We start from the raw sequence: 27157 nt of genomic DNA, 5'->3' as shown, positions 1-27157 counted from the left end.
ATTGTCTTAACAAAAATTATACTTGAAGCCTCCTAGGCATCACACCTAGGAGCACAACCGTACTTCCACATAATTTTAGACTTTTAGAATAATTCAGACTGGAAGGTGCCTTGGGGTTATTTAGTCCAGTTTATTACTTAAAATATGGAAAAAGAGAGGCAGATTTTCATAACTAGGAATCACACAACATTAGTCTTTTTGAAGCAGACTGAAGATATGTCTACTAATACGTTGGTTTCATCATCATGCCTTCTGGAAGAAGAGAGAGTAAAGGATTAACAGGCTTAAGCTACAATGTAAAACTTGTAATACAGCTTTGCAATTATCTAATTGTGCTTCATTCATCTCTCCTAAAATTAAGATCACATCTTGCAGTCTTTGCTTCTTGCAGCTCCTCACAAGTTGTCCAAGAAAGACTTAAGCTCTGCAAGAAAGACTCAGTCAATTGCAAAGCAATTTATTTAAAATAAGCAATAGATTTCTTTTTATAAATAGGACCCTTTCCTCTTAATCTCAACTACATTTACTCGTGTGACAATTTCACATTATATTGAAGCTTTTCCTCCCCATCCTTGGCAATTACATACCCAGGATGATCAGCACACTGCCTTTTTTTCCAGACGCTGCACTGTACCAATGACCTTTAATAAGGTTTAATTGCATTGCAAACCTTTCACAGGACAGTAGAGAATGCTGCTTAGTGATCCTTAAAACTGCATCAGCACTCTATCTTTTGAACAAGTTTTATTTCAAGTACTCTTGAGAATAGACGATTTACAGCACTAAAAATCTGCAGTCAACACTAGATTGCCAAACACTGCATTGAGCAGGAACTTCAAAGCACCCCAGTGTTTTTTAATGTTACTGAGTCCACATAGCCTTATGAAACAGACAAGCAAGAAGTGTCTTAATTCAAAGCAATTTTGTCTGGTATTATCACCATTGGCAGAGGCTACTTTCCATTCAGTACCCTTGTGCAATACCATTCCTGGAATATATATGTGAGTATTTCCTGGGTGTCTTGTTCTGGGGTGATCAGTGGAGAGTTTGCACAACTGATGCAATTGGAAAAGCAAGCTTTTTAATCTCAGTGAATGAAAGGTAAAAATGCACAATGAATCTTCACTGCATGTGAAACATGCACATTCCTCCCTGTACTTTGCCCCAGACTGAAAATATGTACGTTAGATTTGCTGGGATGCCCTTAATGATTTCAGTAGTTTTGTAATACAGAAAAGTTTACACAGGTTCTAGTAAACCCAACAACAGCTAATTGCATTGCAGTAAGCATCATTGCTTATTCATAGTAGGAAAGAAAAAAATCACTACATAAATTTATATTTGCTTTTAAATAAATTAACTTTGTCCTAGGAAGATTTCCCTTTCTACTTTAAGAAACATAACTAATAATTGCTTCCAGTGTGTAGATTATTCATTCACGACCAAGAAAATGAAAGGAAGTTCCACTGAAATATCACTATTTCCATCACGTGGAAAACCTGAAAAAATACATAATGATTTTATAAAATATTCTGTTATGCTCTAAATTGCTCTCACATTCTGCTTCATTCAGGATTTCTCGGATTTGTTAGCATTTTAGTACTAACTAAACATATGCTAGAATACAACTTGAGATACAACTTTTACTATATATCTTCAACTAAAAGCCATGAAAGCTCAAAAATCAAAATACATGACAAATGATAAGTTGCAAGCAGGAGGCCTTAGAGCCTTGATGTTACAAAACCAAATCTTGCGCATGACTAATCAAGACACATCTACAGAATTTCAGGATGAATACCTTCTGAATCCTAAAAGCCAGCATCCACTTCTTTTTGCTTTTACAGACCTAGCTTTTGTAACTAGAAAGAGCCACTGCCAGTTATGAAACCTAAAATAATAACAACTACCACCACTACCATGATAAAAGTTAGGACAAACAAGAAACACAGACGGCCATCAAATTAACCACATTAATTATGTACATTGTAATTACTGAGATGGTACCATGTATTCATACATTTGGTAACTTCTGAAAGGAAGAAAAGAAATCTCAACTAAACTTAAGGGAACTTTCACAAATAATATATTACTTCCTTAAACACAAATTATATCCATCATGCCAGCCTGCCTTACCATACTTGAAGAACTGTTTTCATCCCTATACTTTTAGTCAAACTGGAATTATAATGGAAGGCAAAGAAAAATGACATGGCAAACACTAAATTTTTGCTAACTGTTCGACTGACAAAGTCTATTTACTATAAAAATCTAGGCCTTAGCTATGGGGGAAATTTTTCCAATATAAGCCAATAGTCAGTCACTAACTTCTGGTGAGTTTCATAGACAGAACAACTGAAGAATCTAGTCCATCTATGTTCTTTAATTAAACAGATTTACAAGTCACAGCTTGCAATCACTTTTCTATAACACAGTGCAAGTGTAAACGTGCCAGGAGAGGAAAAATATTCTGCTTATATGCATGTATGTAGATTTATATTAAAACTAGCAAGGCAGTTAAGTAATAATTGAAATTTTTCATTGGAATAAGCCCTCATACCCTCTGCTGAAAGCAGATAAATTAATTTAAATTTAAATACAAATAAGCACTTTTAAAAAATATTCTAACTTCATTAATTGATGAAACCATCTTCCATCTCGTTCATTCTCCTAAAGCAAAACCTTTTTCAAAATCCAAGTTACTTTTACACTGCTCATCAGTAGTTACACGCTTTGCTCTATATCAACAATGAGTCTGCACAAGAGTGCATAGCATGATCCATATACAACTCACCAAGTTTAGACTATGGACTGTGAAAATCCAGCAATAAAATCTGAACAATGAAATCCATCCCTACTTGAGTATGAAATGTTGGTTTGGATTTTTTTTAATAAGTCACAGGGATTTCTCTGTGATGGGCACACTGGCAGATGATTCTTAACTATATTCTGTCACCTGGTAGCTGATCACATAACAATACACACTATTACAACAATCTGGAGCAAAGAAGATACAAATTTTTTTATTGGAAACGTGGATTGTGATGTTGAATGATAATTTCAGGTATTATTTTAACAGGCACCGGAATGACTTGAAGTCATTTGACCAAACTTGCCCTTTTGAGGGGAGGATTCTGACACAGGGTCTCAAAACAAAATTCACAGAACAGACACAGACTGTGTGTATCAAACATACTGCTACAGCATTTAGTCAACCCTTTCTGACAATGGGTAGAATAAATTGCTGATCCCCGTTAATAAGGATCAGCAACATTTAGTGCTATCAACAGGAAATTCAAAAACATCACAACACCAAAGTATTGAGAAACCATTAGAAAAAAGCGTATTACAAAAGACCAGTGGGATTTATGTAGTTAGAGACAGCTCTCTTCTTCCCCCACCCCCACTTAGCCCTTGGGTCTTCAGTTAATCTTATCTCACTGCAAATCCTGAAAGAGAAGCTGCAGCACAAGGTGGTGTTAAGAAACAGAAATTCTATCACTGGTTTTGCTCCTTTCTTCATTTCTCCCGACGTAGGGGACTGCCTACAGGGTCACCATAGAGTGCTTCCCACACCCCACAGATTCACAGTAATTGCACACACAGAACTCTGCTTGGACACTTTCCTGTAGAAAGAAAAGGGCCACATTTACGCACACAAATCTCCCTATCTTCAACCCCTACCTGCTAAAAGGGTGAGGTCCTGTAGGTGGGACTACCTGGGTCCTTCTTTGGGGTGGGGGTTATGGCAGGCAGGCTGGGGTAAGGCCTTATTGAACATAGCATCAGACCCAGTATTACAGACAACGTGGAGTCGAGCAGCTCTCCGTATCAGTGAGCACTGCTGGCACACCAGTACCACTTACACTTCGGTTCCCACCTGGGCACAGTTAGGAGGGGTGGAAGGAAGTAGCTTATTTTTCAGAGGGCAGATAAAAGGTCTACAAAGTTTCACTGTAAAGGAATGCACTTCAAAGGAGAGTTAAATAAGATTTTGTCAGCACTAACTACAGAATTGAAGGGGAGGGGGGGAGTAGGAGAATTATACTCTACGCCTATTACCATAACATATTATGACTTTTCAATTAGAAAGGAGTTCTAAACAACAGAAATCTGCAATTTTTTTTTCCTTTCCAAGTAAACTTTAAAAAGTTTAAAAAGGTACGTAAATCTGAAATTAATGCAGGTTAAAGTGGGAGCCTTTTTAGATCATTTCACCACTTGTTAGGTGAAGAGGTCTTAGTCAAATAGCCTGAAACCTGAAGCTAGCGATCGCCTCGCAGTTCCAAGGCCCTGCACTCCAGCGAAGCCGGGATAACATCCCTTTTCCAAATAGAGACCCAAAGTCTCCTCGAGGCGGCCTGCCGTGCGCTCTCTACTATGCTGCACACATTTACCACCTCCGCTAGCACTTCTACTTTAGTTTTAAGAAAGCAGAAATACAACCCTCAAGAAAATCAAGTCTCAGTGTGAGGTACAGTCCTGCAACAAACCATGCCTACATGGCTCCATGGCCCTGCCACATCCAAGTGTTACTCACGGCTGCAGGTGATGGTTCAGAGGAAAGAGCTCAGACACCTCTTCACAGAATTCTTTGCGGGGGGGGGGGGGGAGCGGGGGAAAACCTTTCCTCCTTTGTCCCGGAGAAACAGCGGGTTCAGAGACCACACTAATCTCACCCGGGCTTCCCTCGCCTAGTACTCTCTCCCTCCCCGGAGCCGCCGGCAAACCCAGACGTGCGGCGGCTCTCTGGTCCCGCGGGGAGCGGTCCGGCCCGACGGGGCAGCACCGCGGGGCTCTACCCAGAAAGAGCGGCCCGGGAGCCCCAATACCAGCGGGCAGAGCGAGAGACCCTCCCGCGGCCCGGCCCAGCCTCGCCACCGACCCCAAGGAGCCGCCGGGCTCATATCAGGGGTTTTTCACCTTCAGCCACTCCAGCCCCAAAGGAGCTCCAAAGCTCCCCCCACAAGGCTCCACACCGCGGCCTTGCCCGGCAGGGACCTCGCGCCCGAGAAGAGCAGAGAGGGCGCCTCGCACTCACCGCCGCCGCCGCCTCCTGGGACCCCCAGCACCCCAGCAGCAGCACCAGGCAGCCAGCGGCCAGGTTAAAGCTCCACCGCCACGGCTTCATCCTGCCCGCTCAGGAGCTCTGGGGCCGGCCCTGCGGCGCGGGCATAGCCCGGCGAGGCAGCCCGGCTCCCTGCAGGCGGCTCCCACCAGCCGCCCCGATGCCAGCGCCCGCCCCTCTACCACACTCTCCCGCTTCTCCTAGCTCAAGTCCGCCCGGGACTACAGTATTCCTCCGCTCGGGGGTGATTGGGGTGGGCGGTATAGGGCATGGTGCTGGTGCTGCTGCTGCTACCGCCCCTCTCCTCTCCAAGGAGACCACAGCCCTCCTCCCTTCCCTCAGGCGCCGCGGCTTTGTCGGCTCGAAGAGCGGGCACCGCCTCTCCCCGCCCCGCACCTCCACCGGGCGGGCAGCTGGACTCCGGACTATTTTCTGTAGCGGAAGTCGCCGGGGTGAGTGGGTGGAGGGGGAGTTGTTGCCAGTGCCGGGTCGCCCCTCTGGAGGGGCGGGCGGCAGGCGAGGGGCTCGCCTGGCTCAGTCTTGGCTCATCCGGCCCCGCTCAGGTGCGACGCCTCGGGAGAATTGTGCAAACTTCCTGCCTGGGCACGCTGTGAGTGCCTGGAGGGGCTGCGGTGCCTCGGAAAGCGAGCAGTGACCGACCCAGAGCGGGCACCGCTGGCGGTTTCAGCCCGGCCGCTGCCCCGGGGCTGGGCGCCCTCTGTGCTTCGTCGTGCTGGGGGAAGGAGCCCGAGAAGCGGGCGCACCGTGCCCTGCCCGCCTCGAGTGACTGCAGTCCCTCCTCTTCCTCCGGCGGGTGCAGCGGCGTGAACCCGTCTGTGCTGTGTCCCCCGCGGGCTGTCCGGGCCATGGGGCGCACAGGGTGAGTGCCAAGCGCGGTCGCGCCCTTCCCGCACTGCCCTCCGCATCGCCGTGACTCTGTTCCTTTGCCTCCCGCAGGGCGCTGGTGCTGCTGCTTCTCTGGCTGGGCGCGGAGCTGGCGAGTGCGGTAAGTGTGCTCAGGTTCGGACCGCAACAGTGCTCGCTGGAGGTGAACGTGCCTGGTCAAACCTGTCGGGGTTTGGGCATCCTTCGGCCAGAAAAACGACCCATCTCCGCCCCCTCTAAAAGTTGCGCGGATTTTTTTTATTTATTTATTTTTTAACTGCCGTATACCTCTCTCTGCTCTGGAGTTCCTTTGTGCCTTTCTTCTACTCTACTTTGACTAGCTTTTGAAAAGTACACTGGGTGGAAGACCGTCCGTGTGCGGTGTAACAGCTTTTAGTGTCTGATAGCGTGATCAGTGTCTCTCTTTACAACTGACTGCCTTTAGCTCTTTTTAAACATCTTCTCAAACCTTGCTTTAAAAGCGGACCGCCTCGGTCCTTGTTCGCAAGGGATCCAATCCAGAACTCGTCGTAACTAAGTAAAAGAGATGTGAGAAATTAAAGGATTAAGCTTTTAGGTGTTGTATCAAGGTTCATGACTATGGATTAGTAAATGTGTTTTAAATTCTAAGTTGGTATACAGGAACAATGACTTTATCATCTGTCTATCTGTCAACTTTAGGACATAAACATGGATTTTCTGATTTTCTCTTGCTGTTCCTAATTAATGTTTAAACAGACTAGTAGGGGACGGCAGATTTTTAAAATGTTCATAATTTTCTTATTTTTTGGTGTTACAAGAGGTTTTCTGCAACTGGAATCTGCAATTGTTAGCCCACTTAACTAGTGAATAAATCTGTAGCCTAAATTAAGTGTCCAACTGATGTTCAGTCAGCAGTTAAAAAACCACCTCTTTGTTACATTGTAATGTTAATTAAGACTGGACAATAATGTTTGTGGTGTGGATTTGATAGTGTAAATACAATATTAATGTTAGTATAATATTTTTTAAGCATGTTAATTTTGATTCAACTTCAGACAGATTTCTAACAAAACTAGTTGAAACATGGGTTCTTGACTTGTTATTCAATGTTTTTCTACCGCTTTTGCTACTTTTTGATTAAAATTTCTCTATAATCTTTCTATAGTCTATAATCTTTCTGTGCAACTGGGAAGAAATCTTCTGAAAAGGCTTTAATAGCAGAGGGATTTATACATTTCATAAATAGGAAAGGCTTGATTATGTTTTGCATTTTTCATAATCAATTGCACTAGTAGAATTTCATCATCCTGATCAGGTGGTAGTTACAAGCTCTGATCTTCTCAAAGATTAAAAGATTAGAGAGTTTTATTCAACAAAACCAAGAACTGTTCTATTAAGAGTTCTTACTGCAGTGGAATCTAGGTAGAAATTGCTTTTATAAAGCAGGTATGTTAAAAGCAAATGTTGAAGTTATTTTGAGACAAATGTGCTGGATTTTGCAATAATTTATATAAATTTATGCAACATGGCAGTGAAATTATTGCTGATTGATGCAGATGTAGCTAACAGCAGATTTTCAATTGTTTGCTCCATACCTTTTGGGAAACATCTCTTAAGCAGTCAGATTTCTGTTAGTTCTTTAACATCTTTCACTGCCCATAAAGGGACTCTTGTCAATTAAGTCATCACAATAATTAAAATTAATATCTACATTGTATTTCTAAGTCTTCCTGAGAGTTTTCTTCAGGGTTGCTGTGTAATCACTCTAAAAATATGAAGAAGAATCAGAAATAGGTCCATAAAATACTTAGTGCTTTATGTAGCTAACCAGATAATGGATTTAATTATTTCTATTAAAATCGTGTCAAACATGCCCAGCAGGAAAGAGTAAAACTATATTTTGGTCAACTTCAGATACAGCAGTATCACTGATTTAAAAACACATCCTAACGCCTTCCAGCATGAAATAAGCTGTTAAGAAAAAGGACTGGTGATTGAACTTGCATTAAACAGGACTTTTTTTTAGGAAAACTAAGATCTCTGAAACACTTCTTAATAGATCTCTGATGTATAATTTGAAGTGCTGGAGCACAGTGAAGTATGTCAATAAAATGAGGTTAAAGCTTTAGGTTAAGGAATAACAACTTCTGGAAGACTATTCACAGAGACAGTCAACTTGTTGCTGAAGATGATGTAATTTATAACTTTGTTCATTTTTTTTCTTTTAAATAATCTTATTTCAGTAACTTACCTGTTGTAAAAGAAACACCACTAAAATGTTGTTCCAAGTTCTTGAGCACTTTTCAGGAATGGTACTGTGGACATGACTAATGTACACAGTGGCTGGCACATCAGGCCAGCATCTTGTATCAAAGCTGGCTTTGATTCAGAGGTCTCAGTTATGAGATGTAGTCATCTCCCTTTCGGTAAGAATAAGATTTTAATATGTATCTGAATTAATATCTCAGTTAATAATTATTTTTCTTGCATATAAATGATGATCTATTTTGTATGGCAGTACAAAATTAGTCTTGTGACAAGATCTCTGCTTTCTTGAAGCAAATGTTGAAAACATGAATGACTTGCTGTTACACATGGGATTACATGGTAGAGAGATTGTTACCTGTAGACTAATTGCTGGGAGTGATCTAAGAGTTTCCTCTAACAGCTTTCACCCTGGAATCCCTCCAGAACCTATGCTTCATTCATGGTTTCAGTCTTTTATTATCAATAATTTTCGTTAATAATGAACCAGGAGCAAATCAGTGCAAAATGCTGTGCAAATACAAAACGATGTACTGCTATCTTTGAGAAGTTCATTGCACTAAGACAAGTGACAAAAGTTTGTCCAAAGGTAGAGGAGATAACACAAAATATTGGAACACTGAAGGAGAGGCAGGGATTCACCTTGGCTAAGCACTGTCCTCCCCTGAGGCTTTTGCAGGCTACAGTGCAAAGTAGAGTTTTTAGGAGAGGGACTTTTAAAAGCATAATCAGAGTTTTGCTGATGCTTCTGAGGTGTCATAAATGTGAGATGGAACATGTGCTGAAAATGGTCACTAAATTGAGAGACAGACTCTTGCAATAAAATTTGAGATTCGTGTCCCTTCACAAAGCTCTCAGGTGAGCTGCATCCTCGTCCTGTGCAGTTATTCTGTGCCCCCTTGAGAGCACACCAGGCATATAGGTGAGATGGTAACTCCTCATTTATTTGCTTTCTGTTGTTGTTGAGCTAGTTGAGTACACCTGGAATACATCCTAGTTTTGATGTGATATCCTAAAGAACTACTTTTAGGACTTATTGTCAGACATGTTCTGTTGGAACAACTGAGGTTTCAGGTGGACTTCAGTAAGATTTCTTCTATGAGTGGACTTCATGTACTGTTGCAACTCTTTCAAATCTGGATGGGGTTTTTTGTTGTTTTGTGGTCTTTTTGTTTGGTTTTGTTTATTTCTTTTTGGTTGTTTGTTTTTTTGGTTTTTTTTAGCTAATAGATGTGCAGATTAACTACAGCCACTTCCTTTTCCTAGCACTTGATATCTTCTTCAGCAAGAACACCTTCACTATCCAAGTAAGGCTAACAAAAACTGTGCTTAAACCAGTTCTAGGAAGTCTGCTTTATTTTCGGTAACTGAAGCTCTGCTAGTTTATGACAAGCTAGCCCGAGTGATCTTGTTTATCTATGTCTTAATACATCCTAGGTTTTCCATGTATTTTCTATTATTTTTATATCTATGATACAAATGCTTCATAGTGTCTTTTCCTTTATTATGTACTGGACCAGCTTAATTGAATTCAACTCCTTGTTTTCAACGGCCAAAAATAAATTTTGTTATAGAGCGGGTGACAGAGGGGAAATAATAGCAGTTTAATTATGGATATTTAAAACCAGATTTGCAACTCTTAACTGTAACTCTTTCCAATTGAGTTTCTGTAAATATGATATAATCCTTTAAGAGGTATTTATAAAGTTTTGACCTTTCCTTTGCCATTTTAATCAGTATTTTTAAGTATGCAACCCTTCTGTAACTTGACCTTTACAGCTGTATCTTTATGTAGCCGTAAACTTTATTGGAAAAAAAATATTATCTACAGTAAAGTTACTTTCACAAGGAGGGAGTCTACAGAATTCAAGAAATAATATAAAATACCAACCTAATCTTATAAATCTCAGGATTTGTTTACCAGATAAGGCAGCTTCTAATCTGTAAGAATGCATGTGGAGACACTTGTTGGTGAAGATTCACTACTGCATTGAGAATGATCCTTCTGTAAAGGTCAAGTTTGAATAACAATAGGTCTATGGTAAAATAATAAGAATTATACTCTGGTTCTGTAGCAAAATAAGGAGAATTACTAAAAAAAGAAACTGATTGTTGATGACAGTGCTATTTTTCTAGCTCTTGCTAAGGTGTTACATTTTAGGGGAAATTTTCATTTAAAGATGAATATATTTTCCCAGTTGAAGAAATAATTGCTTATTTGCTGAATATTTTCTATGTGCTGAAGACAATTGAGCAAGTTGAATTTTATTTGGCACTCGGATACCATGTCAGGTTACAGCAGCTATGAAATTAAGTAATGCATGTGATTTATTCTGAAGAACTTTTGTAATATAATTATCCATTTAAGGCTGTGGCTGCTTTTTGTATAGGTATGAGGCACTGTGTGACCTGAAGAAGCATTTAATTTCCTTTTGTGGACAATCATTGGCATCAGCCACTGTGTTCCCTTGATTTAAGCACTGCTATTGTTATGCTGGTATCCCTGAAGGAGGCAGAGTATTTCATGCTGGGGATTCTCTCCACTTTCTCCATCTTTGCTGTACAGAATCTCTTCATGAGTAGGGTTTGATAACGCCTGTATCTCAGCTTAAATGTTATAATGATGACTAAGAACAAAAATAAGATTTTTTTTAAGCTGTCATTGATAGGTTATTTTCAAACTCTCTGAAAATCAAGTCTCAAAATAAGGACTATTATTGTGGAAAAAAATAAAATGAAAGCTTTTCTGTTGTTAGCTGTGGAAGGGAATGTTCTAGCAAGGTCAATCTGTGTTTTAAAAGGGCTTAGAAGGAGACTGAATTGCTTGTTAGAGGGTATCTGCAAAATGCAGTCTTGATAGTGACTGCAGTGTTGACTATTATTGGAAGAAGATCAGTGGGGAGATCAGGCACTGACATTATGCACTTAATTTCTTTACATCGCTGGGGCTTTGTTTTGCTTTTTTGTTCTTTTTTTCTAGCTACCCATATAATCCAAAAGGGCTATAAACCTTGACTGAGCTTTACATACTTATTTCCATTTACATGTCTGAACAGAAAGAGCATTTAGAGTGGAATCGTGCCATTCTCGTTCCCTTTACTCTGCAAAAAAGGAAATTTAGAGGTGTAAGCAATAAATCTGAAAATACATGGGAAAAGCAAATAATTTGTTCCTGTGCTTTTTGCACAGACTTCCTGCAGTTCAGCCTGCCTTGGGTCTTTCCATATGACCTCCCCTTCTCTGATCGTGCGATTTTTATGGAAGTTGTATTGCTGCAGTTTCCAGGAGTGTTTAAAGTGTCTACTTTAAAAAGTTGTTGACAATAATCTACTACTTATAATCAAATTAATCTTTTCTTTTCAGAATGGTTTCCTCTTCTATCAGGTCTAAAGAAACACAAAGAGGAAACACAAATATCAAGTCAAAGGAGCTGTTCCATGGATCTGCTTCTTCTTTGACTTTGCCACATTTTTAACTGTTCTTGCTGGTCAGAGGTGACTTTGCTGGCCTTCTGATGCTGCTCATATCCAAACAGATACGAAGCTGTAGACATCCCGCTGTTTTGGGCTTCCCTTCTTGTTGTTTCTGCAGAATTTTGATTTGCTTTGATTATGTCAACCTCTTGGGGGCCACTAAACCAGCACCATCCAGTTTGCATAGTCTCTGCTCATGTGGTTACCTTAACACTGACAGACTCAACTCTGTGAACCAAACTGGTCTGATTTGCTTCAGTCCACTGAGATGTCAATAGTTACTGAATTCTGAGTTTGCATTATTCACTCACTACTCTATTTTCTCCTATTTGGCTAGAATCTACTGTACTTTATACAGCCTCCAGCCCTTGCCTCAACGTGCTCATAAGCTCCTCTGCCTTTCTGTCTCTCCTTTGTGCTTTAATAGTCAGGGAGGCTGCCAGTATCACTGCTGTTAATCCTGCATTGCTTTCTCTGATGCCTTACTCCCAGCAGCAGCGAGGACATGTCAGTGCCTGTTACCCAGGAATCTCTGTTGCACAAATCTCTTTAAGAGGTTTGCACCTAATGTTCATTGCTTTCCCCATAAGTGTAGAAACAAATGATTCCATGCTTGACACAAGCATTTGACAAAACCCCAGTGTGATGCATAACTCAGGTCAAATCTACTCTCTAGGTGTGGTAGATGGACTAATTTGGAATTAGTTAGAAAAGGCAATACATCAAAGTTTCTGTAAAAAATGAAATTAATATTTAATTTTCTTCAGTTTTGCATATTTGTAATTTTTCTAATTCCATTAAAGGAGAAAGGTTGTAAGCAAGGTGGCAACAGCAACATTAACTGTTTCCTTTGCATTTTTTTTTTGGCTGGTAGATAGATCAAAACCTTCAGCTTTCTGGAGATTAAGATAGTGTTAGTACAGAGTAAGCTGAAAGCCAACTGCATAAATTAATTTCTAGCACTGTTTGGAGGGGTTGGTTTTGACCTAAAAATCAGGAGAGAGGAAAATGGAAAGTGCGGTTAAGCAAGAAATGGACTTATGAATGCTCCTGTGCGTCTTCAAATCTCCACAAATTAAATATCACCAACTCTATTTTGCAAGCAGCACCACTTTAAAGCTCTATATAGTGACAAGTCAGTGCTTTGTCTTTTCCCAACTCTCAAAAATTACTGCATGTGCTTTACCTTCTCACATTGTATTAGTGTTTTCAAATCAATTTCTTACATTCCTTATGCATTTGTTTGAATCATTGAAGTTATTATTTCTTATTAAGGTCATGCCCTTGCAAGTTGTAAGGTATCTCTCTGGACATGAAATAATGCTTAGTTCTTAAAAGAATCTTGAAACCATAAAAGATAACTATAAAATTGTAGAAGAAGTGATGGAACTATTACTCTTAATACTTTAAGTTAACGTCTATTTAGAATTTGTAAGCTGGCAAGTCGTTTTTTTAGAAATGCATATAGAAATGCATATCATTACTGTAACAAAGTTAAATAGATTAAGTGACACACTGAATAATGGCTTGACTTTCTCAAAGAGGAGCAACATTTAAAAGTTGTAGTAGTTTTCCTTATATAAAACTTTTGCTGTGAAGTATTGTGCAGATACCTCTTGCTCTGTAAAATATATATTTTAAAAATATTTTTAAAACAACTTGGAATTATTGCTACTACTGTAGTGGAAGCACATCAAAACTATAGGAAGGGGAATCGTATTGTACTTGGATGACTAAAACTCTTCACAAAGCACATTGTAACTCAACTGGAAGAACATAGTCTTGCAGGATCAAAATCAAGCTTGGAAAATTAAGAATTTATAGTAGTCTTCAGACTTTTCCATAAAAGGAACCTGTAGGCTTTCAGCTTCAGCCTTGTGAAGTTTTAGACTATGATCAAAGTGTGTGTGAGGGGTTGAAAAGTTGGAAAATTATCTGTAAAATCAACATATCTCTGTAAATGCCTTCTCTACATATATGAAGTGTGGGTTTGGCTGGAAGGTGAGGTTGGCAGGTCCTGTATTGCACTGCACAGTGTATACAGCATTTTGCATAGAAAATGCTGAGCCTTTATTACCAGAAATGATAGAAGTGTGCTGTCTTGATCTCGTGTGATGGCTGAGGTGGTTTCTAGTAAGCCCTGGGTGCCAAAAGTAAGGTGCTTCGTTTCTGGGGTACTTTTTAAATGTGTGTGCTTTTTGGTCTGCTAGGGAAATAGGTGTAACACAAACACATTGACTACTATTTAGCAAAAACTTTGTACCTCTTTTCAGATAGAAGTGGATTTTTAATATACTTTTAATGTATTTTTAATAATTTTAATAGCTGTCTCTTCTTGTAAACTTTGTGATCATTTTTGCAAAGGAAGAGTAGTGCATTTTTAACCTAATAAAGTAGTTTTGGCTTAAACTGGTAACAGCCTGTGAAATCTTTCTACATATGGTGCTTGGCTTTGCTGTGACTTGAAAAGCTGTAAGATGTAAGAAAAATGTAGAGAAAATATGTTAATATGGTGACTAAAAGAAGAAGCTTTCAAACCACTCCTGTAACAAATGTGTTCTTGTCACCAAAGTAAATGTCAGTTCCTTGGCTTTTACCATAAATAGAAACAGAAAATTCCTTGGAATACTACAGAGGTTTTAAAATTTAAGGAGTTGGTGACCATAAACAGAATAGTTAATGATCTCTTCAATATAGTGATTATATGGTTTGCTCTGTGGTACTTTTAACAACCTTAATCTCTGTGAATGTATAATCTTGTGAGGATTAAACCAAAATCTGCCTAGATAATTAGTGAGCTCCAAACTGTGGTTTGACCTGTATCTCTTAGGGGAGCAATTTCCATGTGAATGTCCTGGCCCTGGGGCGTGTGGAGTGTTGGGAGCCTTCATCAGAGTCTCGGGGCACTGAGGGGCCCCCATGCCTCAAGTGGCCTGTGGGAAATCACCCGGGAGGTTTTGCAAAGACTGCCCTTCTTAAACTATACGAACCGAGGGCTGGGTCAGAACATCTTTCAATGTGGCAGAGCACATTTTCCATTGAAGGTAAAATGTGTTGCAGACCCTCCATTGTGCAGAGGTACAGGATAGGTTGAATCCTGAAACGAACATGCTGTTGAAGTTAAAACATTTGATCTGTTTCGACTCTTCTCTAGGGTTCATTTTTTTCATTCATTTCATGCTGTTTCCTTATGTAATACAAAGAAACAAGTTGCAGCTTTTGCTTTAAAGCGATTTTTCTTTAAAGCCTGAGCGATTTTCAGATATCTTTGCACTGGCCCAGGCTGAGTACTGGTCTTAATGTCCTGGATGTGTGAAGAAGGCTTTGCCTCAAGTCATGCATCTTTGAACTGTTGCACCGTGTGCTTTGTAAGGCTCCTCTCTAAATGAGGGGAACTTGTACAATCTACCTTTGGAAATCTTGAAAGCTTGAACCTCTAACCTGTAAGGCACAAAACTGTAAAATGTTAATTATGGCTACTTAAAGACTCTTCATTCAATTGTACTTTCTTCTATGGGCAAGCATGAGACTGTGAAGTTTCCAAAGAATCTGCTTGATTTTTATTTTTCAGATTTGTGCTATCCAGCCAAGTTCTGCACATCTTTCAGAGTGGAGGGGCAAGATTAAAATCCAGCTAATGAGTCTTAACTACAGTTAGTCAGTCGTAGAGTAGAATTAATATTTATATTGGATCTCCAGTGCTACTATAACTTTTCAACTCCGTTCAAGGATACTTTATGAATCACAAACCAAAGTGTTTACCAAGTATTTTGGATAGAAGTAAATAAAGGCTATGAGAAGGCAACTTTAAGATTTTTTTGGTTGTTCAGTTGAAGTTTTTATTTTTACTAAGTTACTGTCCACATTGGGAATAACTGTTTTACAGTTTTCTCTATACAGAAGACTGTCAGCCCGGGCATCTTCATGAAGTAATATTGGCTACAGATTTCATTTGGATTATATAATAACATTGAACTTAACAGAGACAAATTTTCCTGAAGTAGTTCTATGTTTTCTATATATAATAATACGTTTTCTTTGTGAATAACCAGGCAAAATACTTCCAGCATATCTTTCATCAAGATGTGTTCTTATAATTTCCATTAAAGAAATTCCAGTGAGAAAGTTACTTCCCTCCTCTTCATTCTGGTATTATGAACTCACTCAGAGGAGGACAGAGGGGTACCAGGTTTCAGGCCTGAATTCCTTTGCCAGAGGAATGTGCAATGAGACACAGGTACAGACTAGCTCCACGACATACTTGTTTAGAGGGGCCTTTCTGCAACCCAGCAGCTCACAGATCTAAGATTTACAACATTTTCTTATCTGGTTTTATTTTAAAAAATGAAAAGCACGATTAGTCTTTGTGAAGAAAGTCATCAGTTTTCTTTACTTTTCAAAGGGTAGATAGTTTCCTAGATAGGCAGTAGAGGTATTTTGTAAGACACTTAAAACATATGGATGCAACTGTGAGAAAGGTAAAGACGATTGAAAAGCATTTATACTGCTGTCAGGTGTACTCTGGCTACTGTGTTCAATTGAGGTCACTGAGAATTTAGTCTGCACCTTACATACTGTGTCCCTGGGGGCCTCACTTTCTTTTGGAATTTATTTAGAGTCTGGCATAAGTAATCCTGATTTTCCTTATTTATCGAATCTCAGTGGCATCTTAAACTTGATTATTTAGATGTTACATCACACTGTATCAAAGTAGCACTAGTATCAACTTGTATCTCAAAAAAGTTGCACAGAAGCACTGAACTGCTTCCATTAAGTTAATCATAAAACTGCTGTGGGAAAGGAATTCAAATTCTGTTTGGAACCAGATTATCTTTGTAAGATGAAACCACACAATTCATTCAATTACTTGACAGAATTGTGAAATTTACTGTCCTTGCTCAGTTCATAACCACTGCAGCGTCTGCCCTTGATAAGACTGAAATCACTAATTGCTGTGTGATGATATCAAGAAACTGTAGCAGGATATTGACTTCTATCAAATATTTTATGGTTAGGGCAGGAAGCTAGTATTTTGTAGATAAAACACGAGTGGCATAAAGTATCCTAGATTCTATTAGCAATATAGGTTGATAAATGGCTTTGTGTAACTTTCTTAAATGCTCCTCACCATGTTTGTAGCTATCTGTAAAGTAATCATACTGCTCTCATTGCTTTGTCTGCCTGTTTATCAAAAATTGCATGTATTTTTCTTTTCTTTCAAGGCATTGTGCTGGAGGGAGGCGCTCCCAGAGGGGAAGGTATTCCTCAAGGCAGATAACTGTGGGTAATTCTCAAACAAATTTAGTGGGGAGTTGAATGAGTGCTTATTTGTGTTTTTCTCAAATTCCTAAGGTGATGCAAGTATTTTTCTTTCTTGGTTTTCGTAACTAATCTAGTAGCTCTTCTAATATGCATGAATAGAGAATTAGGATAATAATATACAATATACATATTTCGTAAAAGCTGATCTGAATGCAGGTTTGAATTTCAGTTTTAATTTCACAAAATTGAAGACTTTACCTAAATCTTGTAATATTCTTTTCATGTATTTGTGTTGGTGTGTTGGTTTGAAAGTAAAACCAGTGCGAGACTCCAAGTCAGTAATACAATTTAATAGGAGAAAAGAGAAAAAAATAAAATACATGCAATAATATAAAAGAAACAACCACCAACACAGTCAGAAATACAACCTGACACCCTGTCAGTCAGGGTGTTGGTAGCAGTCCGTATAAATGGTGGCTGCAGTCCTCCTGGATGACAGATGTGGTTCTGTTGAAGCAGTGCTCCTGTAGAAGGTGCAGTTTTCCTCCGAAGATCCAGCAATGATGTGGAAAAAGGTCCGACTTTCCTCTGGGATCCAGTAGAAAGGTCTGCCCTCGGGTCCCAAACCCCAGTTTTTTTATCTAGGTAGGAAAGGCTTGGCTCCTGCCCCTGGTTGGGGCATCTCCCAATGGGGTGATGTAATCTTATCAGTCACACAATAGGACTTAATGGCCCATTAACAGAATATATCTTCTGGAGGAGGGATGGGTTGTGAATAGATAACGATGATCATCCCCCCATCTTATCAGATGGCACATCAGCAGAGGATATCTCCCACAGAGATAAGGATCACCACCCCTCCCACATTTTAACAGATGGTGATAGAATACACATTTTTGCATTGTACCCCAGGACATAATCCACCCCTTATTCTATTACCATCTACATCACACCCAAACCAATACCCTCTTACAGATATATAATACAAAATGAAACCTTACATACAGTTCTCACTAAAAATTAGGTCTCTTTGCGGTACACAACGGGTTTCCCCATCTTTCTGCATTACCCACCAAGTGCAACCAGGTCCTTGAGCAAAAACAATCCCACGGATTGGTTTGCCTTTGCCTGTGGTGGGATTAATCCAAACAGTCTTTCCTAAAATACCTTTCATGTGTACCACTGGGACCTTGTCCCCATCCACTGTGTGTAGGGGTTCAGAGTGGGCAGGACCGGCTCGATTGATGGACCCTCGGGTGTTAACCATCCAGGTGGCTTTGGCCAAGTTCATTTCCCAATTTCTGAAGGTTCCACCACCAAGTGCTTTCAAAGTAGTCTTAAGGAGTCCATTACACCGTTCAACTTTCCCGGCAGCTGGCGCATGGTAAGGAATATGATATATCCATTCAATGCCATGTTCTTTGGCCCACGTGTTGATAAGGCCGTTCTTGAAATGGGTTCCGTTGTCTGATTCAATTCTCTCAGGGGTACCATGCCTCCAAAGGACTTGTTTTTCTAGGCCCAAGATGGTGTTCCGGGCAGTGGCATGAGGCACAGGGTAGGTCTCTAACCATCCTGTGGTTGCTTCTACCATGGTCAGTACGTAGCGTTTGCCCTGGCGGGTTTGGGGAAGGGTGATGTAGTCAATTTGCCAGGCTTCCCCATACCTGTACTTTGACCATCGTCCACCATACCACAGAGGCTTCACCCGCTTGGCCTGTTTGATTGCGGCACAGGTCTCGCAGTCGTGGATGACCTGTGAGATACTGTCCATGGTAAGGTCCACCCCTCGGTCACGGGCCCATCGGTACGTCGCATCTCTCCCCTGATGACCAGAGGCATCATGGGCCCAACGAGCTAGGAATGATTCTCCCTTGTGCTGCCAGTCTAGATCCACCTGTGATACTTTCACTTTGGCAGCTCGGTCCACCTGCTCGTTGTTGTGATGTTCTTCGTTAGCCCGGCTTTTGGGTACATGTGCATCCACGTGTCGAACCTTTATGGTCAGTTTCTCTATTCGGGCAGCAATGTCCTGCCAAATCTCAGCTGCCCATATGGGTTTCCCTCTGCGTTGCCAGTTGGCCTTTTTCCAGCGATCCAGCCAACCCCACAGAGCATTAGCTACCATCCATGAGTCAGTGTAGAGATAGAGCCTTGGCCACTTCTCTCGTTCAGCAATATCCAAAGCCAACTGGATGGCTTTTAGCTCTGCGACCTGACTCGATCCACCTTGTCCCTCGGTAGCTTGTGCAACTTGTCGTGTGGGGCTCCATACTGCAGCTTTCCATTTCCGGTTAGTGCCTACAATTCGGCAGGAACCATCAGTGAAGAGGGCATATCGTCTTTCAGTCTCTGGTAGCTCATTATATGGTGGGGCTTCCTCAGCACGTGCCACTTGCTCCTCTTCTTCTTCAGAAGACAATCCAAAAGTCTCACCTTCAGGCCAGTTTGTAATTATTTCCAGAATCCCAGGGCGATTTGGATTCCCAATACGGGCGCGCTGAGTGATGAGGGCAATCCACTTGCTCCATGTGGTGTCAGTGGCGTGATGTGTGGAAGGCACCTTTCCCTTGAACATCCAGCCCAGCACTGGTAGTCGGGGTGCCAGGAGGAGTTGTGTTTCTGTGCCAATCACCTCTGAGGCAGCTTGAACTCCTTCATAGGCGGCCAAGATCTCCTTCTCTGTGGGAGTGTAGTTGGCTTCAGATCCTTTGTAGCTTCTGCTCCAGAATCCCAGTGGTCGACCCCGAGTCTCACCAGGCACCTTCTGCCACAGGCTCCAAGACAAACCATGGTTCCCGGCTGCAGAGTAGAGCACGTTCTTCACATCTGGTCCCGTTCTGACTGGGCCAAGGGCTACTGCATGAGCAATCTCCTGCTTGATCTGGGCGAAGGCTTGCTGCTGCTCAGGGCCCCAGTGGAAATCGTTCTTCTTGCAGGTAACCAGGTAGAGAGGGCTCACGATCTGACTGTACTCAGGAATGTGCATCCTCCAAAAGCCTATGGCACCTAGGAAGGCTTGTGTTTCCTTCTTGTTGGTAGGTGGAGACATAGCAGTGATCTTATTAATTACCTCTGTTGGGATCTGACGACGTCCATCTTGCCACTTGACTCCTAGAAACTGAATTTCCTGAGCTGGTCCCTTAACTTTACTTCGCTTAATGGCAAAACCAGCTTTCAGCAGAATCTGGATAATCTTCTCTCCTTTCTCGAAGACTTCCCCTGCTGTGCTGCCCCATACAATGATGTCATCGATATACTGTAGATGTTCGGGGGCCTCACCCTTCTCCAGTGCAGCCTGGATCAGTCCATGACAGATGGTGGGACTGTGCTTCCACCCCTGGGGCAGACGATTCCAGGTGTACTGCACACCCCTCCAGGTGAAAGCAAACTGAGGCCTGCATTCTGCTGCCAGAGGAATGGAGAAAAATGCATTGGCGATATCGATAGTGGCGTACCACTTTGCTGCCTTGGACTCCAGCTCGTACTGCAGTTCCAGCATGTCTGGCACAGCAGCGCTCAGCGGTGGAGTCACCTCATTCAATGCACGATAGTCTACGGTCAATCTCCATTCTCCTTCAGATTTACGCACAGGCCAGATGGGGCTGTTGAAGGGTGAGTGGGTTTTGCTGACCACCCCTTGGCTCTCCAGTTTACGGATCATTTCATGGATGGGAATCACTGAGTCTCTGTCAGTACGGTATTGCCGGCGGTGTACTGTTGTTCTGGCGATTGGTACCTGTTGCCCTTCAACTCTCAGTAGTCCCACAGCAGAGGGGTCATCTGCAAGACCAGGCAAGGTGCTCAGTTTTCTAATGCCGTCTGTCTCTACAGCAGCTATCCCGAAAGCCCAGCGATATCCTTTTGGGTCTTTGAAGTATCCATTTCTAAGATAGTCTATGCCAAGGATGCATGGGGCCTCTGGGCCAGTCACGATGGGGTGTTTCTGCCACCTGTTCCCAGTTAAACTCACTTCGGCCTCCACTACAGTCAGCTGCTGGGATCCTCCTGTTACCCCAGAAATAGAGATGGATTCTTCTCCTACATACTTTGATGGCATCAGAGTACACTGGGCGCCGGTGTCAACCAAAGCCTTATGTTTTTGTGGGTCGGATGTGCCAGGCCATCGGATCCACACAGTCCAATAGATCCGATTATCCCTCTCCTCTACCTGGCTAGAGGCAGGGCTCCTCTATTCCTGATCCTGGTACACGTTGCTCTCTCCCTGTAAATAGGTTCTTGAGGTTCCTTCAAGAGGATCAGTCATATCATCATTCTGATACTGTCTGGAGTTCTGTACACGAGAGACTGGAGCAGCATTGACTCTAGATGAACTTCTTGGGGTAGGTGTCCCTCTTTTCAGCTCACGTACCCGGGCTGCTAAGGAGGAGGTGGGTTTTCCATCCCACTTCCTCATGTCTTCTCCATGCTCCTGAAGGAAAAACCAGAGGTTACCTCGTGGAGTGTGTCCTCTCTCCCTGCCTGAGGAACGCCGGCTCCTAATGGCAGAAACTCTTGTTGGTTCAGGAGAGATCTGGTAGTTGTTTTCCTTAAGTTCTTTTTTTAGTTTCTGATGGCCCTCTTCAATCAGGCTTCGGACTTGCTCCACCAGCCTTGTTTCCACGGATGAGACATGGGTACGAAATGGGGCTGTGACAGTGTCCTCATAAATCCTTAGTTTATTGGCCAAGACGCCTACCATGTCCTCACCTTCCCTCCACTGCAGCGTTGCCAGGTAACGGGAATACATCTCTGGTCCAAGTCGTGCAAATCTCAACCACATCTGTGACGTGCACCGGACACAGTCTGGGCTCTTAGGAAATCTCTCATCTTCTGAGAAAATTATCTCCAGCACGGCCAATTCCCTCAGGCATCGGATACCTTGTTCTATTGTGCTCCATTTTCCTTGGTGCACCTGAAGATCTTCTTTACAAAGGTATCTGTCCTTCACACTTGTCAGCAGTCGCCGCCAGAGGCTGAGAGTTTCTTGGGTTCTCCCAATCCCCTGGTCAATGACCACATCCCGGGACAGAGATCCCAGTTGCCTGGCCTCACATCCATCCAGAATGGTGTCATTGGCTGCAGCGTCCCAGGTGCGGAGCAGCCAGGTCAAGATGGACTCATTTGTCTGGCGGGTGAATTCCCTCCGCAGGTCACGCAGCTCACCCAGGGATAGAGAGCGAGTGATGATTTCTGGCTCTGTCACTTCTGCTGGGTGCGAAGGTCCTGCCACGTCCTCGTCAGTCACTATGCGAACTGATTTGCTCTTTGATTTCTTCTTCTGAACGGGCGCAACTGCTACTGGTCTAGGCTGTTCTGGCTCAGTGATGGTTTGTGTGGAGATGCTGATGGTGCTTCTGTCTTTTTTCTCCTCTGTGGCAGACTGCATAGACACGGACACTGTTGCTTTGCTTTTGGCTTTTTCCTCCTCTGTGGCAGTCTGCGTAGACACGGACACTGTTGCTTTGCTTTTGGCTTTTTCCTCCTTTGTGGCAGTCTGCATAGACACGGGCACTGTTGCTTTTTGTTTGGTTCTTCTCCTCTTTGTGACATTCTGTGCAGTCGTGGACGAAGTTGATTTGTTTCTTTTTTCCTCTTCCTCAAGAATACGCATCAATACGCCATGTAGTGTTCTGTTTCTAAGCATGTTGTAGGCTGTAAAGGCTGTGCAGAGGAGACAAAGCAGAACTAACAACAATATTATGCTGTCCTTAGCATCCAGCGGGAACTCAACATTTCCAAAAACTACTGTATCAGGCCGGAAAGATTGGAAAAAATCATCCTTTACCCCTCCCCCCAAGGGCTGGGTGTGATTGTTAAAACCCCGGATGTAGCAACCTAGACTAGGACAAGCAAACAAAGTCGAGTATATATTCCGGATTATGTTCATTGCCTCAGAGGTTATCATGCAGTAGACATAATAGGCCAGTAAAGCAATTTTTATACCATATCCTGGTCTACACAGGAGCATTACAGCTGGCAGATAGTTCCCCATGTGTGGAAAAATATAGAGAGCAAGATATAAAACCCATGTAAGCATGTTGAGAATCATGGTGAAAACAAAATTGTAATACTGACTTTCCTCAGTACCCTTCGTGCCCCACGTTGGGCGCCAATTAATGTGTTGGTTTGAAAGTAAAACCAGTGCGAGACTCCAAGTCAGTAATACAATTTAATAGGAGAAAAGAGAAAAAAATAAAATACATGCAATAATATAAAAGAAACAACCACCAACACAGTCAGAAATACAACCTGACACCCTGTCAGTCAGGGTGTTGGTAGCAGTCCGTATAAATGGTGGCTGCAGTCCTCCTGGATGACAGATGTGGTTCTGTTGAAGCAGTGCTCCTGTAGAAGGTGCAGTTTTCCTCCGAAGATCCAGCAATGATGTGGAAAAAGGTCCGACTTTCCTCTGGGATCCAGTAGAAAGGTCTGCCCTCGGGTCCCAAACCCCAGTTTTTTTATCTAGGTAGGAAAGGCTTGGCTCCTGCCCCTGGTTGGGGCATCTCCCAATGGGGTGATGTAATCTTATCAGTCACACAATAGGACTTAATGGCCCATTAACAGAATATATCTTCTGGAGGAGGGATGGGTTGTGAATAGATAACGATGATCATCCCCCCATCTTATCAGATGGCACATCAGCAGAGGATATCTCCCACAGAGATAAGGATCACCACCCCTCCCACATTTTAACAGATGGTGATAGAATACACATTTTTGCATTGTACCCCAGGACAGTTGGTTTGAAAGCAAAACCGGTGAGAGACTCCAAGTCAGTAATACAATTTAATAGGAAAAAAGAGAAAATAAAATACATGCAGTAATACAAAAGAAAAACCACCGACAGAATCAGAATACAACCTGACACCCTGTCAGTCAGGGTGTTGGTAGCAGTCCCATTAAATGGTGGCTGCATCCTCCTGGATGACAGATGGGGTTCAGTTGAAGCAGTGCTCCTGTAGAAGGTGCAGTTTTCCTCCCAAGATCCAGCGATGATGTGGAAATGGTCCAACTTTCCTCTGGGATCCAGTGGAAAGGGCTGCTTTGGTGTTCCAAATCTCAGTTTTTATCTAGGTAGGAAAGGCTTGGCTCCTCCCCCTGGTTGGAGCATCTCCCAATGGGATGATGTAATCTTATCAGTCACACAGTAGGACTTAATGGCCCATTAACAGAATATATCTTCTGGAGGAAGGATGGGTTGTGAAAAGATAACGATGATCATCCCCCTGATTTTATCAGATGGCACATCAGCAGAGGATATCTCCCACAGAGATAAGGATCACCACCCCTCCTACATTTTAACAGATGGTGATAGAATACACATTTTTGCATTGTACCCCAGGGCAGTATTCCACTCAGGTGCCATGAGGCTGGCTAGAAATTAGTATTACTTTAAAAATTAGACTGTACCAAACAAATAGCATCTGTGTAAAGAAATAGAACAACGTTAGCGTTATTTTAATTTGTTCAAATTATAAAGGCATAATGTAAATAAAACAAAAGTGTTGTAGTATTTTGCACAGGGATACAGATGATGCCACATTTTTTCCTTGAAGTACAAGAGAGCTGGGTTTAAAAGAACCAAGGATTGAGTGTCTTAACTCTACTAGATTTAGAAAGCTATTGTTTTAACAGTAGCATAAGCTATTTTTTTAGTTTATAAAATAAAATATCAGTTTCTATCTCTAAAGCTTATTTGAGGAAACTAGGAGAAAATAAAATAGTCTTGAAAGTATCAGGTTACTTCTACAGCTTTTAGGTCAGGTGCTTGCCTGTAGGGATCTGTCATGTAACATCTGGATGTTTGACTTAAGCACTGTTGAGGAAATCAGGAGATGGTTTTCTGAGACTGGATTATCTCAGACCTGTCAACTGTGTGGTTTCCTTCATCTTTGTAGGAAGTAATTGGCACCTGGACCTGTTTCAGTTAGGGTATCTGACAAGCTGGATGGAGATCTGTTTAGAAAGGTCTGAGTTGGACAGCAGGAAAAAAAAGTATAAATCATACTTTCTGGCCTGCAGGATCTGGTGTTTTGGTTATGGCATGCTTGTTGCACACTGGACACAGTTAAGTGTTCAGAACAAAGTTCACTTTTTAAAAAGCAGTAATTGATTGAACCTTTTCTAAATAATGCTTTTAATTGCTGTGTCTTTGGATAAGCTGGAGTGGGAGGAGAAAAGCTGTTAAATGGAGTGAGAAACTCCAGCAGAGAAGCCTGCCAGGTGCCAGGAATCTTGCTTGCTGTTGCCATTTCCTAGCAGGAGGCTGTGCCTGGCCTGCGTGTGGGTCCACATGTCTGTAGGGAGGATGGAGGGCAACTGGTACTGACTGGTCCTCAGTAAGCTTCTGCTGCGCCCCTTTTGGCAGTTCAGTGTGTGATTTGGTGCAAACTTTTGCAAGCACAAAGTGTTTTCTTCAGTGTGAGGCAGGGAATATTTCTGTACCTGGGTTAAATACCAATAAGTTGGACAACTTAAGATAATTTATCTAACTAAATAAATTGAGTAACATCTTAATTCATTCTTTATTTCCCATTTGCTCCACTCTGAAAGCCTATGTGCTTTAAAAGTAATCAAATAAAGTATGTTCTTTCTTTCAGTTACTCTTTCCATACTGTTTTTTATCAAAGGTCTTAGCTGAAATTAGTTTAGTGGAAAAACTAATTTGAAACCTTTTTTAGTATGTGGTTCTGTCATACATTTGGTTGAAACTTGATATTAATTAATTTAGCCTTGTTTGCAGAGTACCTGTGGTATATAAGCTGCCATTGTTAGGATACTTTGGCAAAATCTGAAATGAAATACTTTCTTTTGAGCTCACTGCTCGTCGATAAATGAACACTCATGTAACCTTTTGTTTGGTTTTCTATAGAATTTGATTTGCAAACTTTGCTGGAAAATAACCTTTTGCCCTTATTAATGTATTCCATACTGCAAAGAATCTGCAGGGTGTCAGGGTGTATAATGTACAACCCCTACACTGCAGTGTGAAGTTGCTGTTTGTCTCTCATGGGGGGAGGTTAGGAACTTAATGTTTGGGTCAGTTCACAGCTGAATTTTTAGCTCTGATACTATTTCTCCCACGGCAAGTGTAGGGCTTGTGCCTGTCACAGCAAGTTTGTCTGTGTGATGAATGTGGGAGTATAGATAGCTGTGAATTGTTTTTCTTGTGGTTAGAGGAAGGAAATCTAGCACTTATCAGAAGTCCAGAGCATATAATCTTATTCAGATTTTACTTTTCAAAAGCACTCTTTAGATAGTACTTATATCAGCTTTGTTAAAAATCTGTGAGATTTAGGTATCTCTCTGTACACATGGAATACTTTTTTCTCTGAAACTCACAACTTTGTGAAGCTGTGACTTTTCTTGCACGTTTATCTAGGTTTGTAATGCTCCCACCTGTGAACTCTGGTCACCACATCTGACCCTAGTGTGCTCTCATACATGAAAAGTCAAAGTTAAAATAGAATCTCTACTTCAAAAGATGTGCAACCTGTTAGATACATGTGAAATCTAAAAACATCCTGGGAAAATATTGCTCAGCAAGGGGCAGTCTCATCACACCAACTGTAGAATTGTGCTGCTGCTGTTTAAGAAACTGTGTACACACAGCTTCCTCTGATATTCATTCTGGTTAAGGATGGCAGCTTCTCTGTCTCTAAAAACCTAGAGAATACCTGAGCTAAATGTTGTTCATGGGTATAGAAGTGGAGTTTCAAGACTGATTCTAATTTAAAATCACTTACTGCAGTAGGAAGGTGTTGGTAATCATTTGTCTGTGGGAAAGTCTTGGAAACAACTGTCATTGTTCCCAAAACTGTTCTTTCTCAGTCTTGTGGCAGGATGGTGTGCTCAGAGCAAAGCTGTGCTTTATGCTGCTGCTGTGTAAAGAGAGAGCAAAAAAAAGGAGCCTTTCTGCAGCAGGGTTTTATTGTTAAGCTGATTGTTGATGTGATAGCTCAGATCATAAATCTTTTGACTCAATGATCAGCAATCCAAAAGGATCATTCTCTTCTCTTCTTGCAACAACAGAAACATTAGTCTTCTAGAAAACATCAAATTATTTCATTTACTGAGGGAAAATCTGCCCCAGCCAGAAAAGACATCTAGTTTTTCACTCTGAGAACATTGCAAACCCCTCTTACAAATAGAAAAATTAATCAGGGTTATAATCCTTGGGTCAGACTAACATTAGAGTAGCTGAAGTTATTATACTTGA

The 27157-nt window shown here is 41.7% G+C and overlaps 2 protein-coding genes across 2 annotated transcripts in view; one reads left to right on the top strand and one right to left on the bottom strand.

Annotated features, from left to right (window-relative positions):
• Nucleotides 1–5249, bottom strand: part of COL4A5 (collagen type IV alpha 5 chain) — a 75578-nt gene extending 70329 nt beyond the window's left edge. Inside the window, exon 1 of the mRNA XM_014886554.2 lies at nucleotides 5042–5249. Within this exon, the coding sequence (XP_014742040.2) occupies nucleotides 5042–5131 (90 nt within the window). The 5' untranslated portion in view covers nucleotides 5132–5249. The remainder of the gene's footprint in view (nucleotides 1–5041) is intronic.
• A 670-nt stretch (nucleotides 5250–5919) lies between these two features.
• COL4A6 (collagen type IV alpha 6 chain) overlaps nucleotides 5920–27157 on the top strand; it is a 126991-nt gene continuing 105753 nt past the window's right edge. Inside the window, exons 1-2 of the mRNA XM_088173272.1 lie at nucleotides 5920–5948; nucleotides 6026–6074. Coding sequence (XP_088029398.1) covers nucleotides 5935–5948; nucleotides 6026–6074 — 63 coding nt within the window. The 5' untranslated portion in view covers nucleotides 5920–5934. The remainder of the gene's footprint in view (nucleotides 5949–6025; nucleotides 6075–27157) is intronic.

Source organism: Sturnus vulgaris, chromosome 14 (genome assembly GCF_052056855.1).
Source record: "Sturnus vulgaris isolate bStuVul1 chromosome 14, bStuVul1.hap1, whole genome shotgun sequence".
In the NCBI taxonomy this organism is placed as follows: Eukaryota; Metazoa; Chordata; class Aves; order Passeriformes; family Sturnidae; genus Sturnus; species Sturnus vulgaris.
The sequence above is the reverse complement of the archived record's forward strand: the minus strand, read 5'-3'. Positions and strand labels throughout refer to the sequence as shown.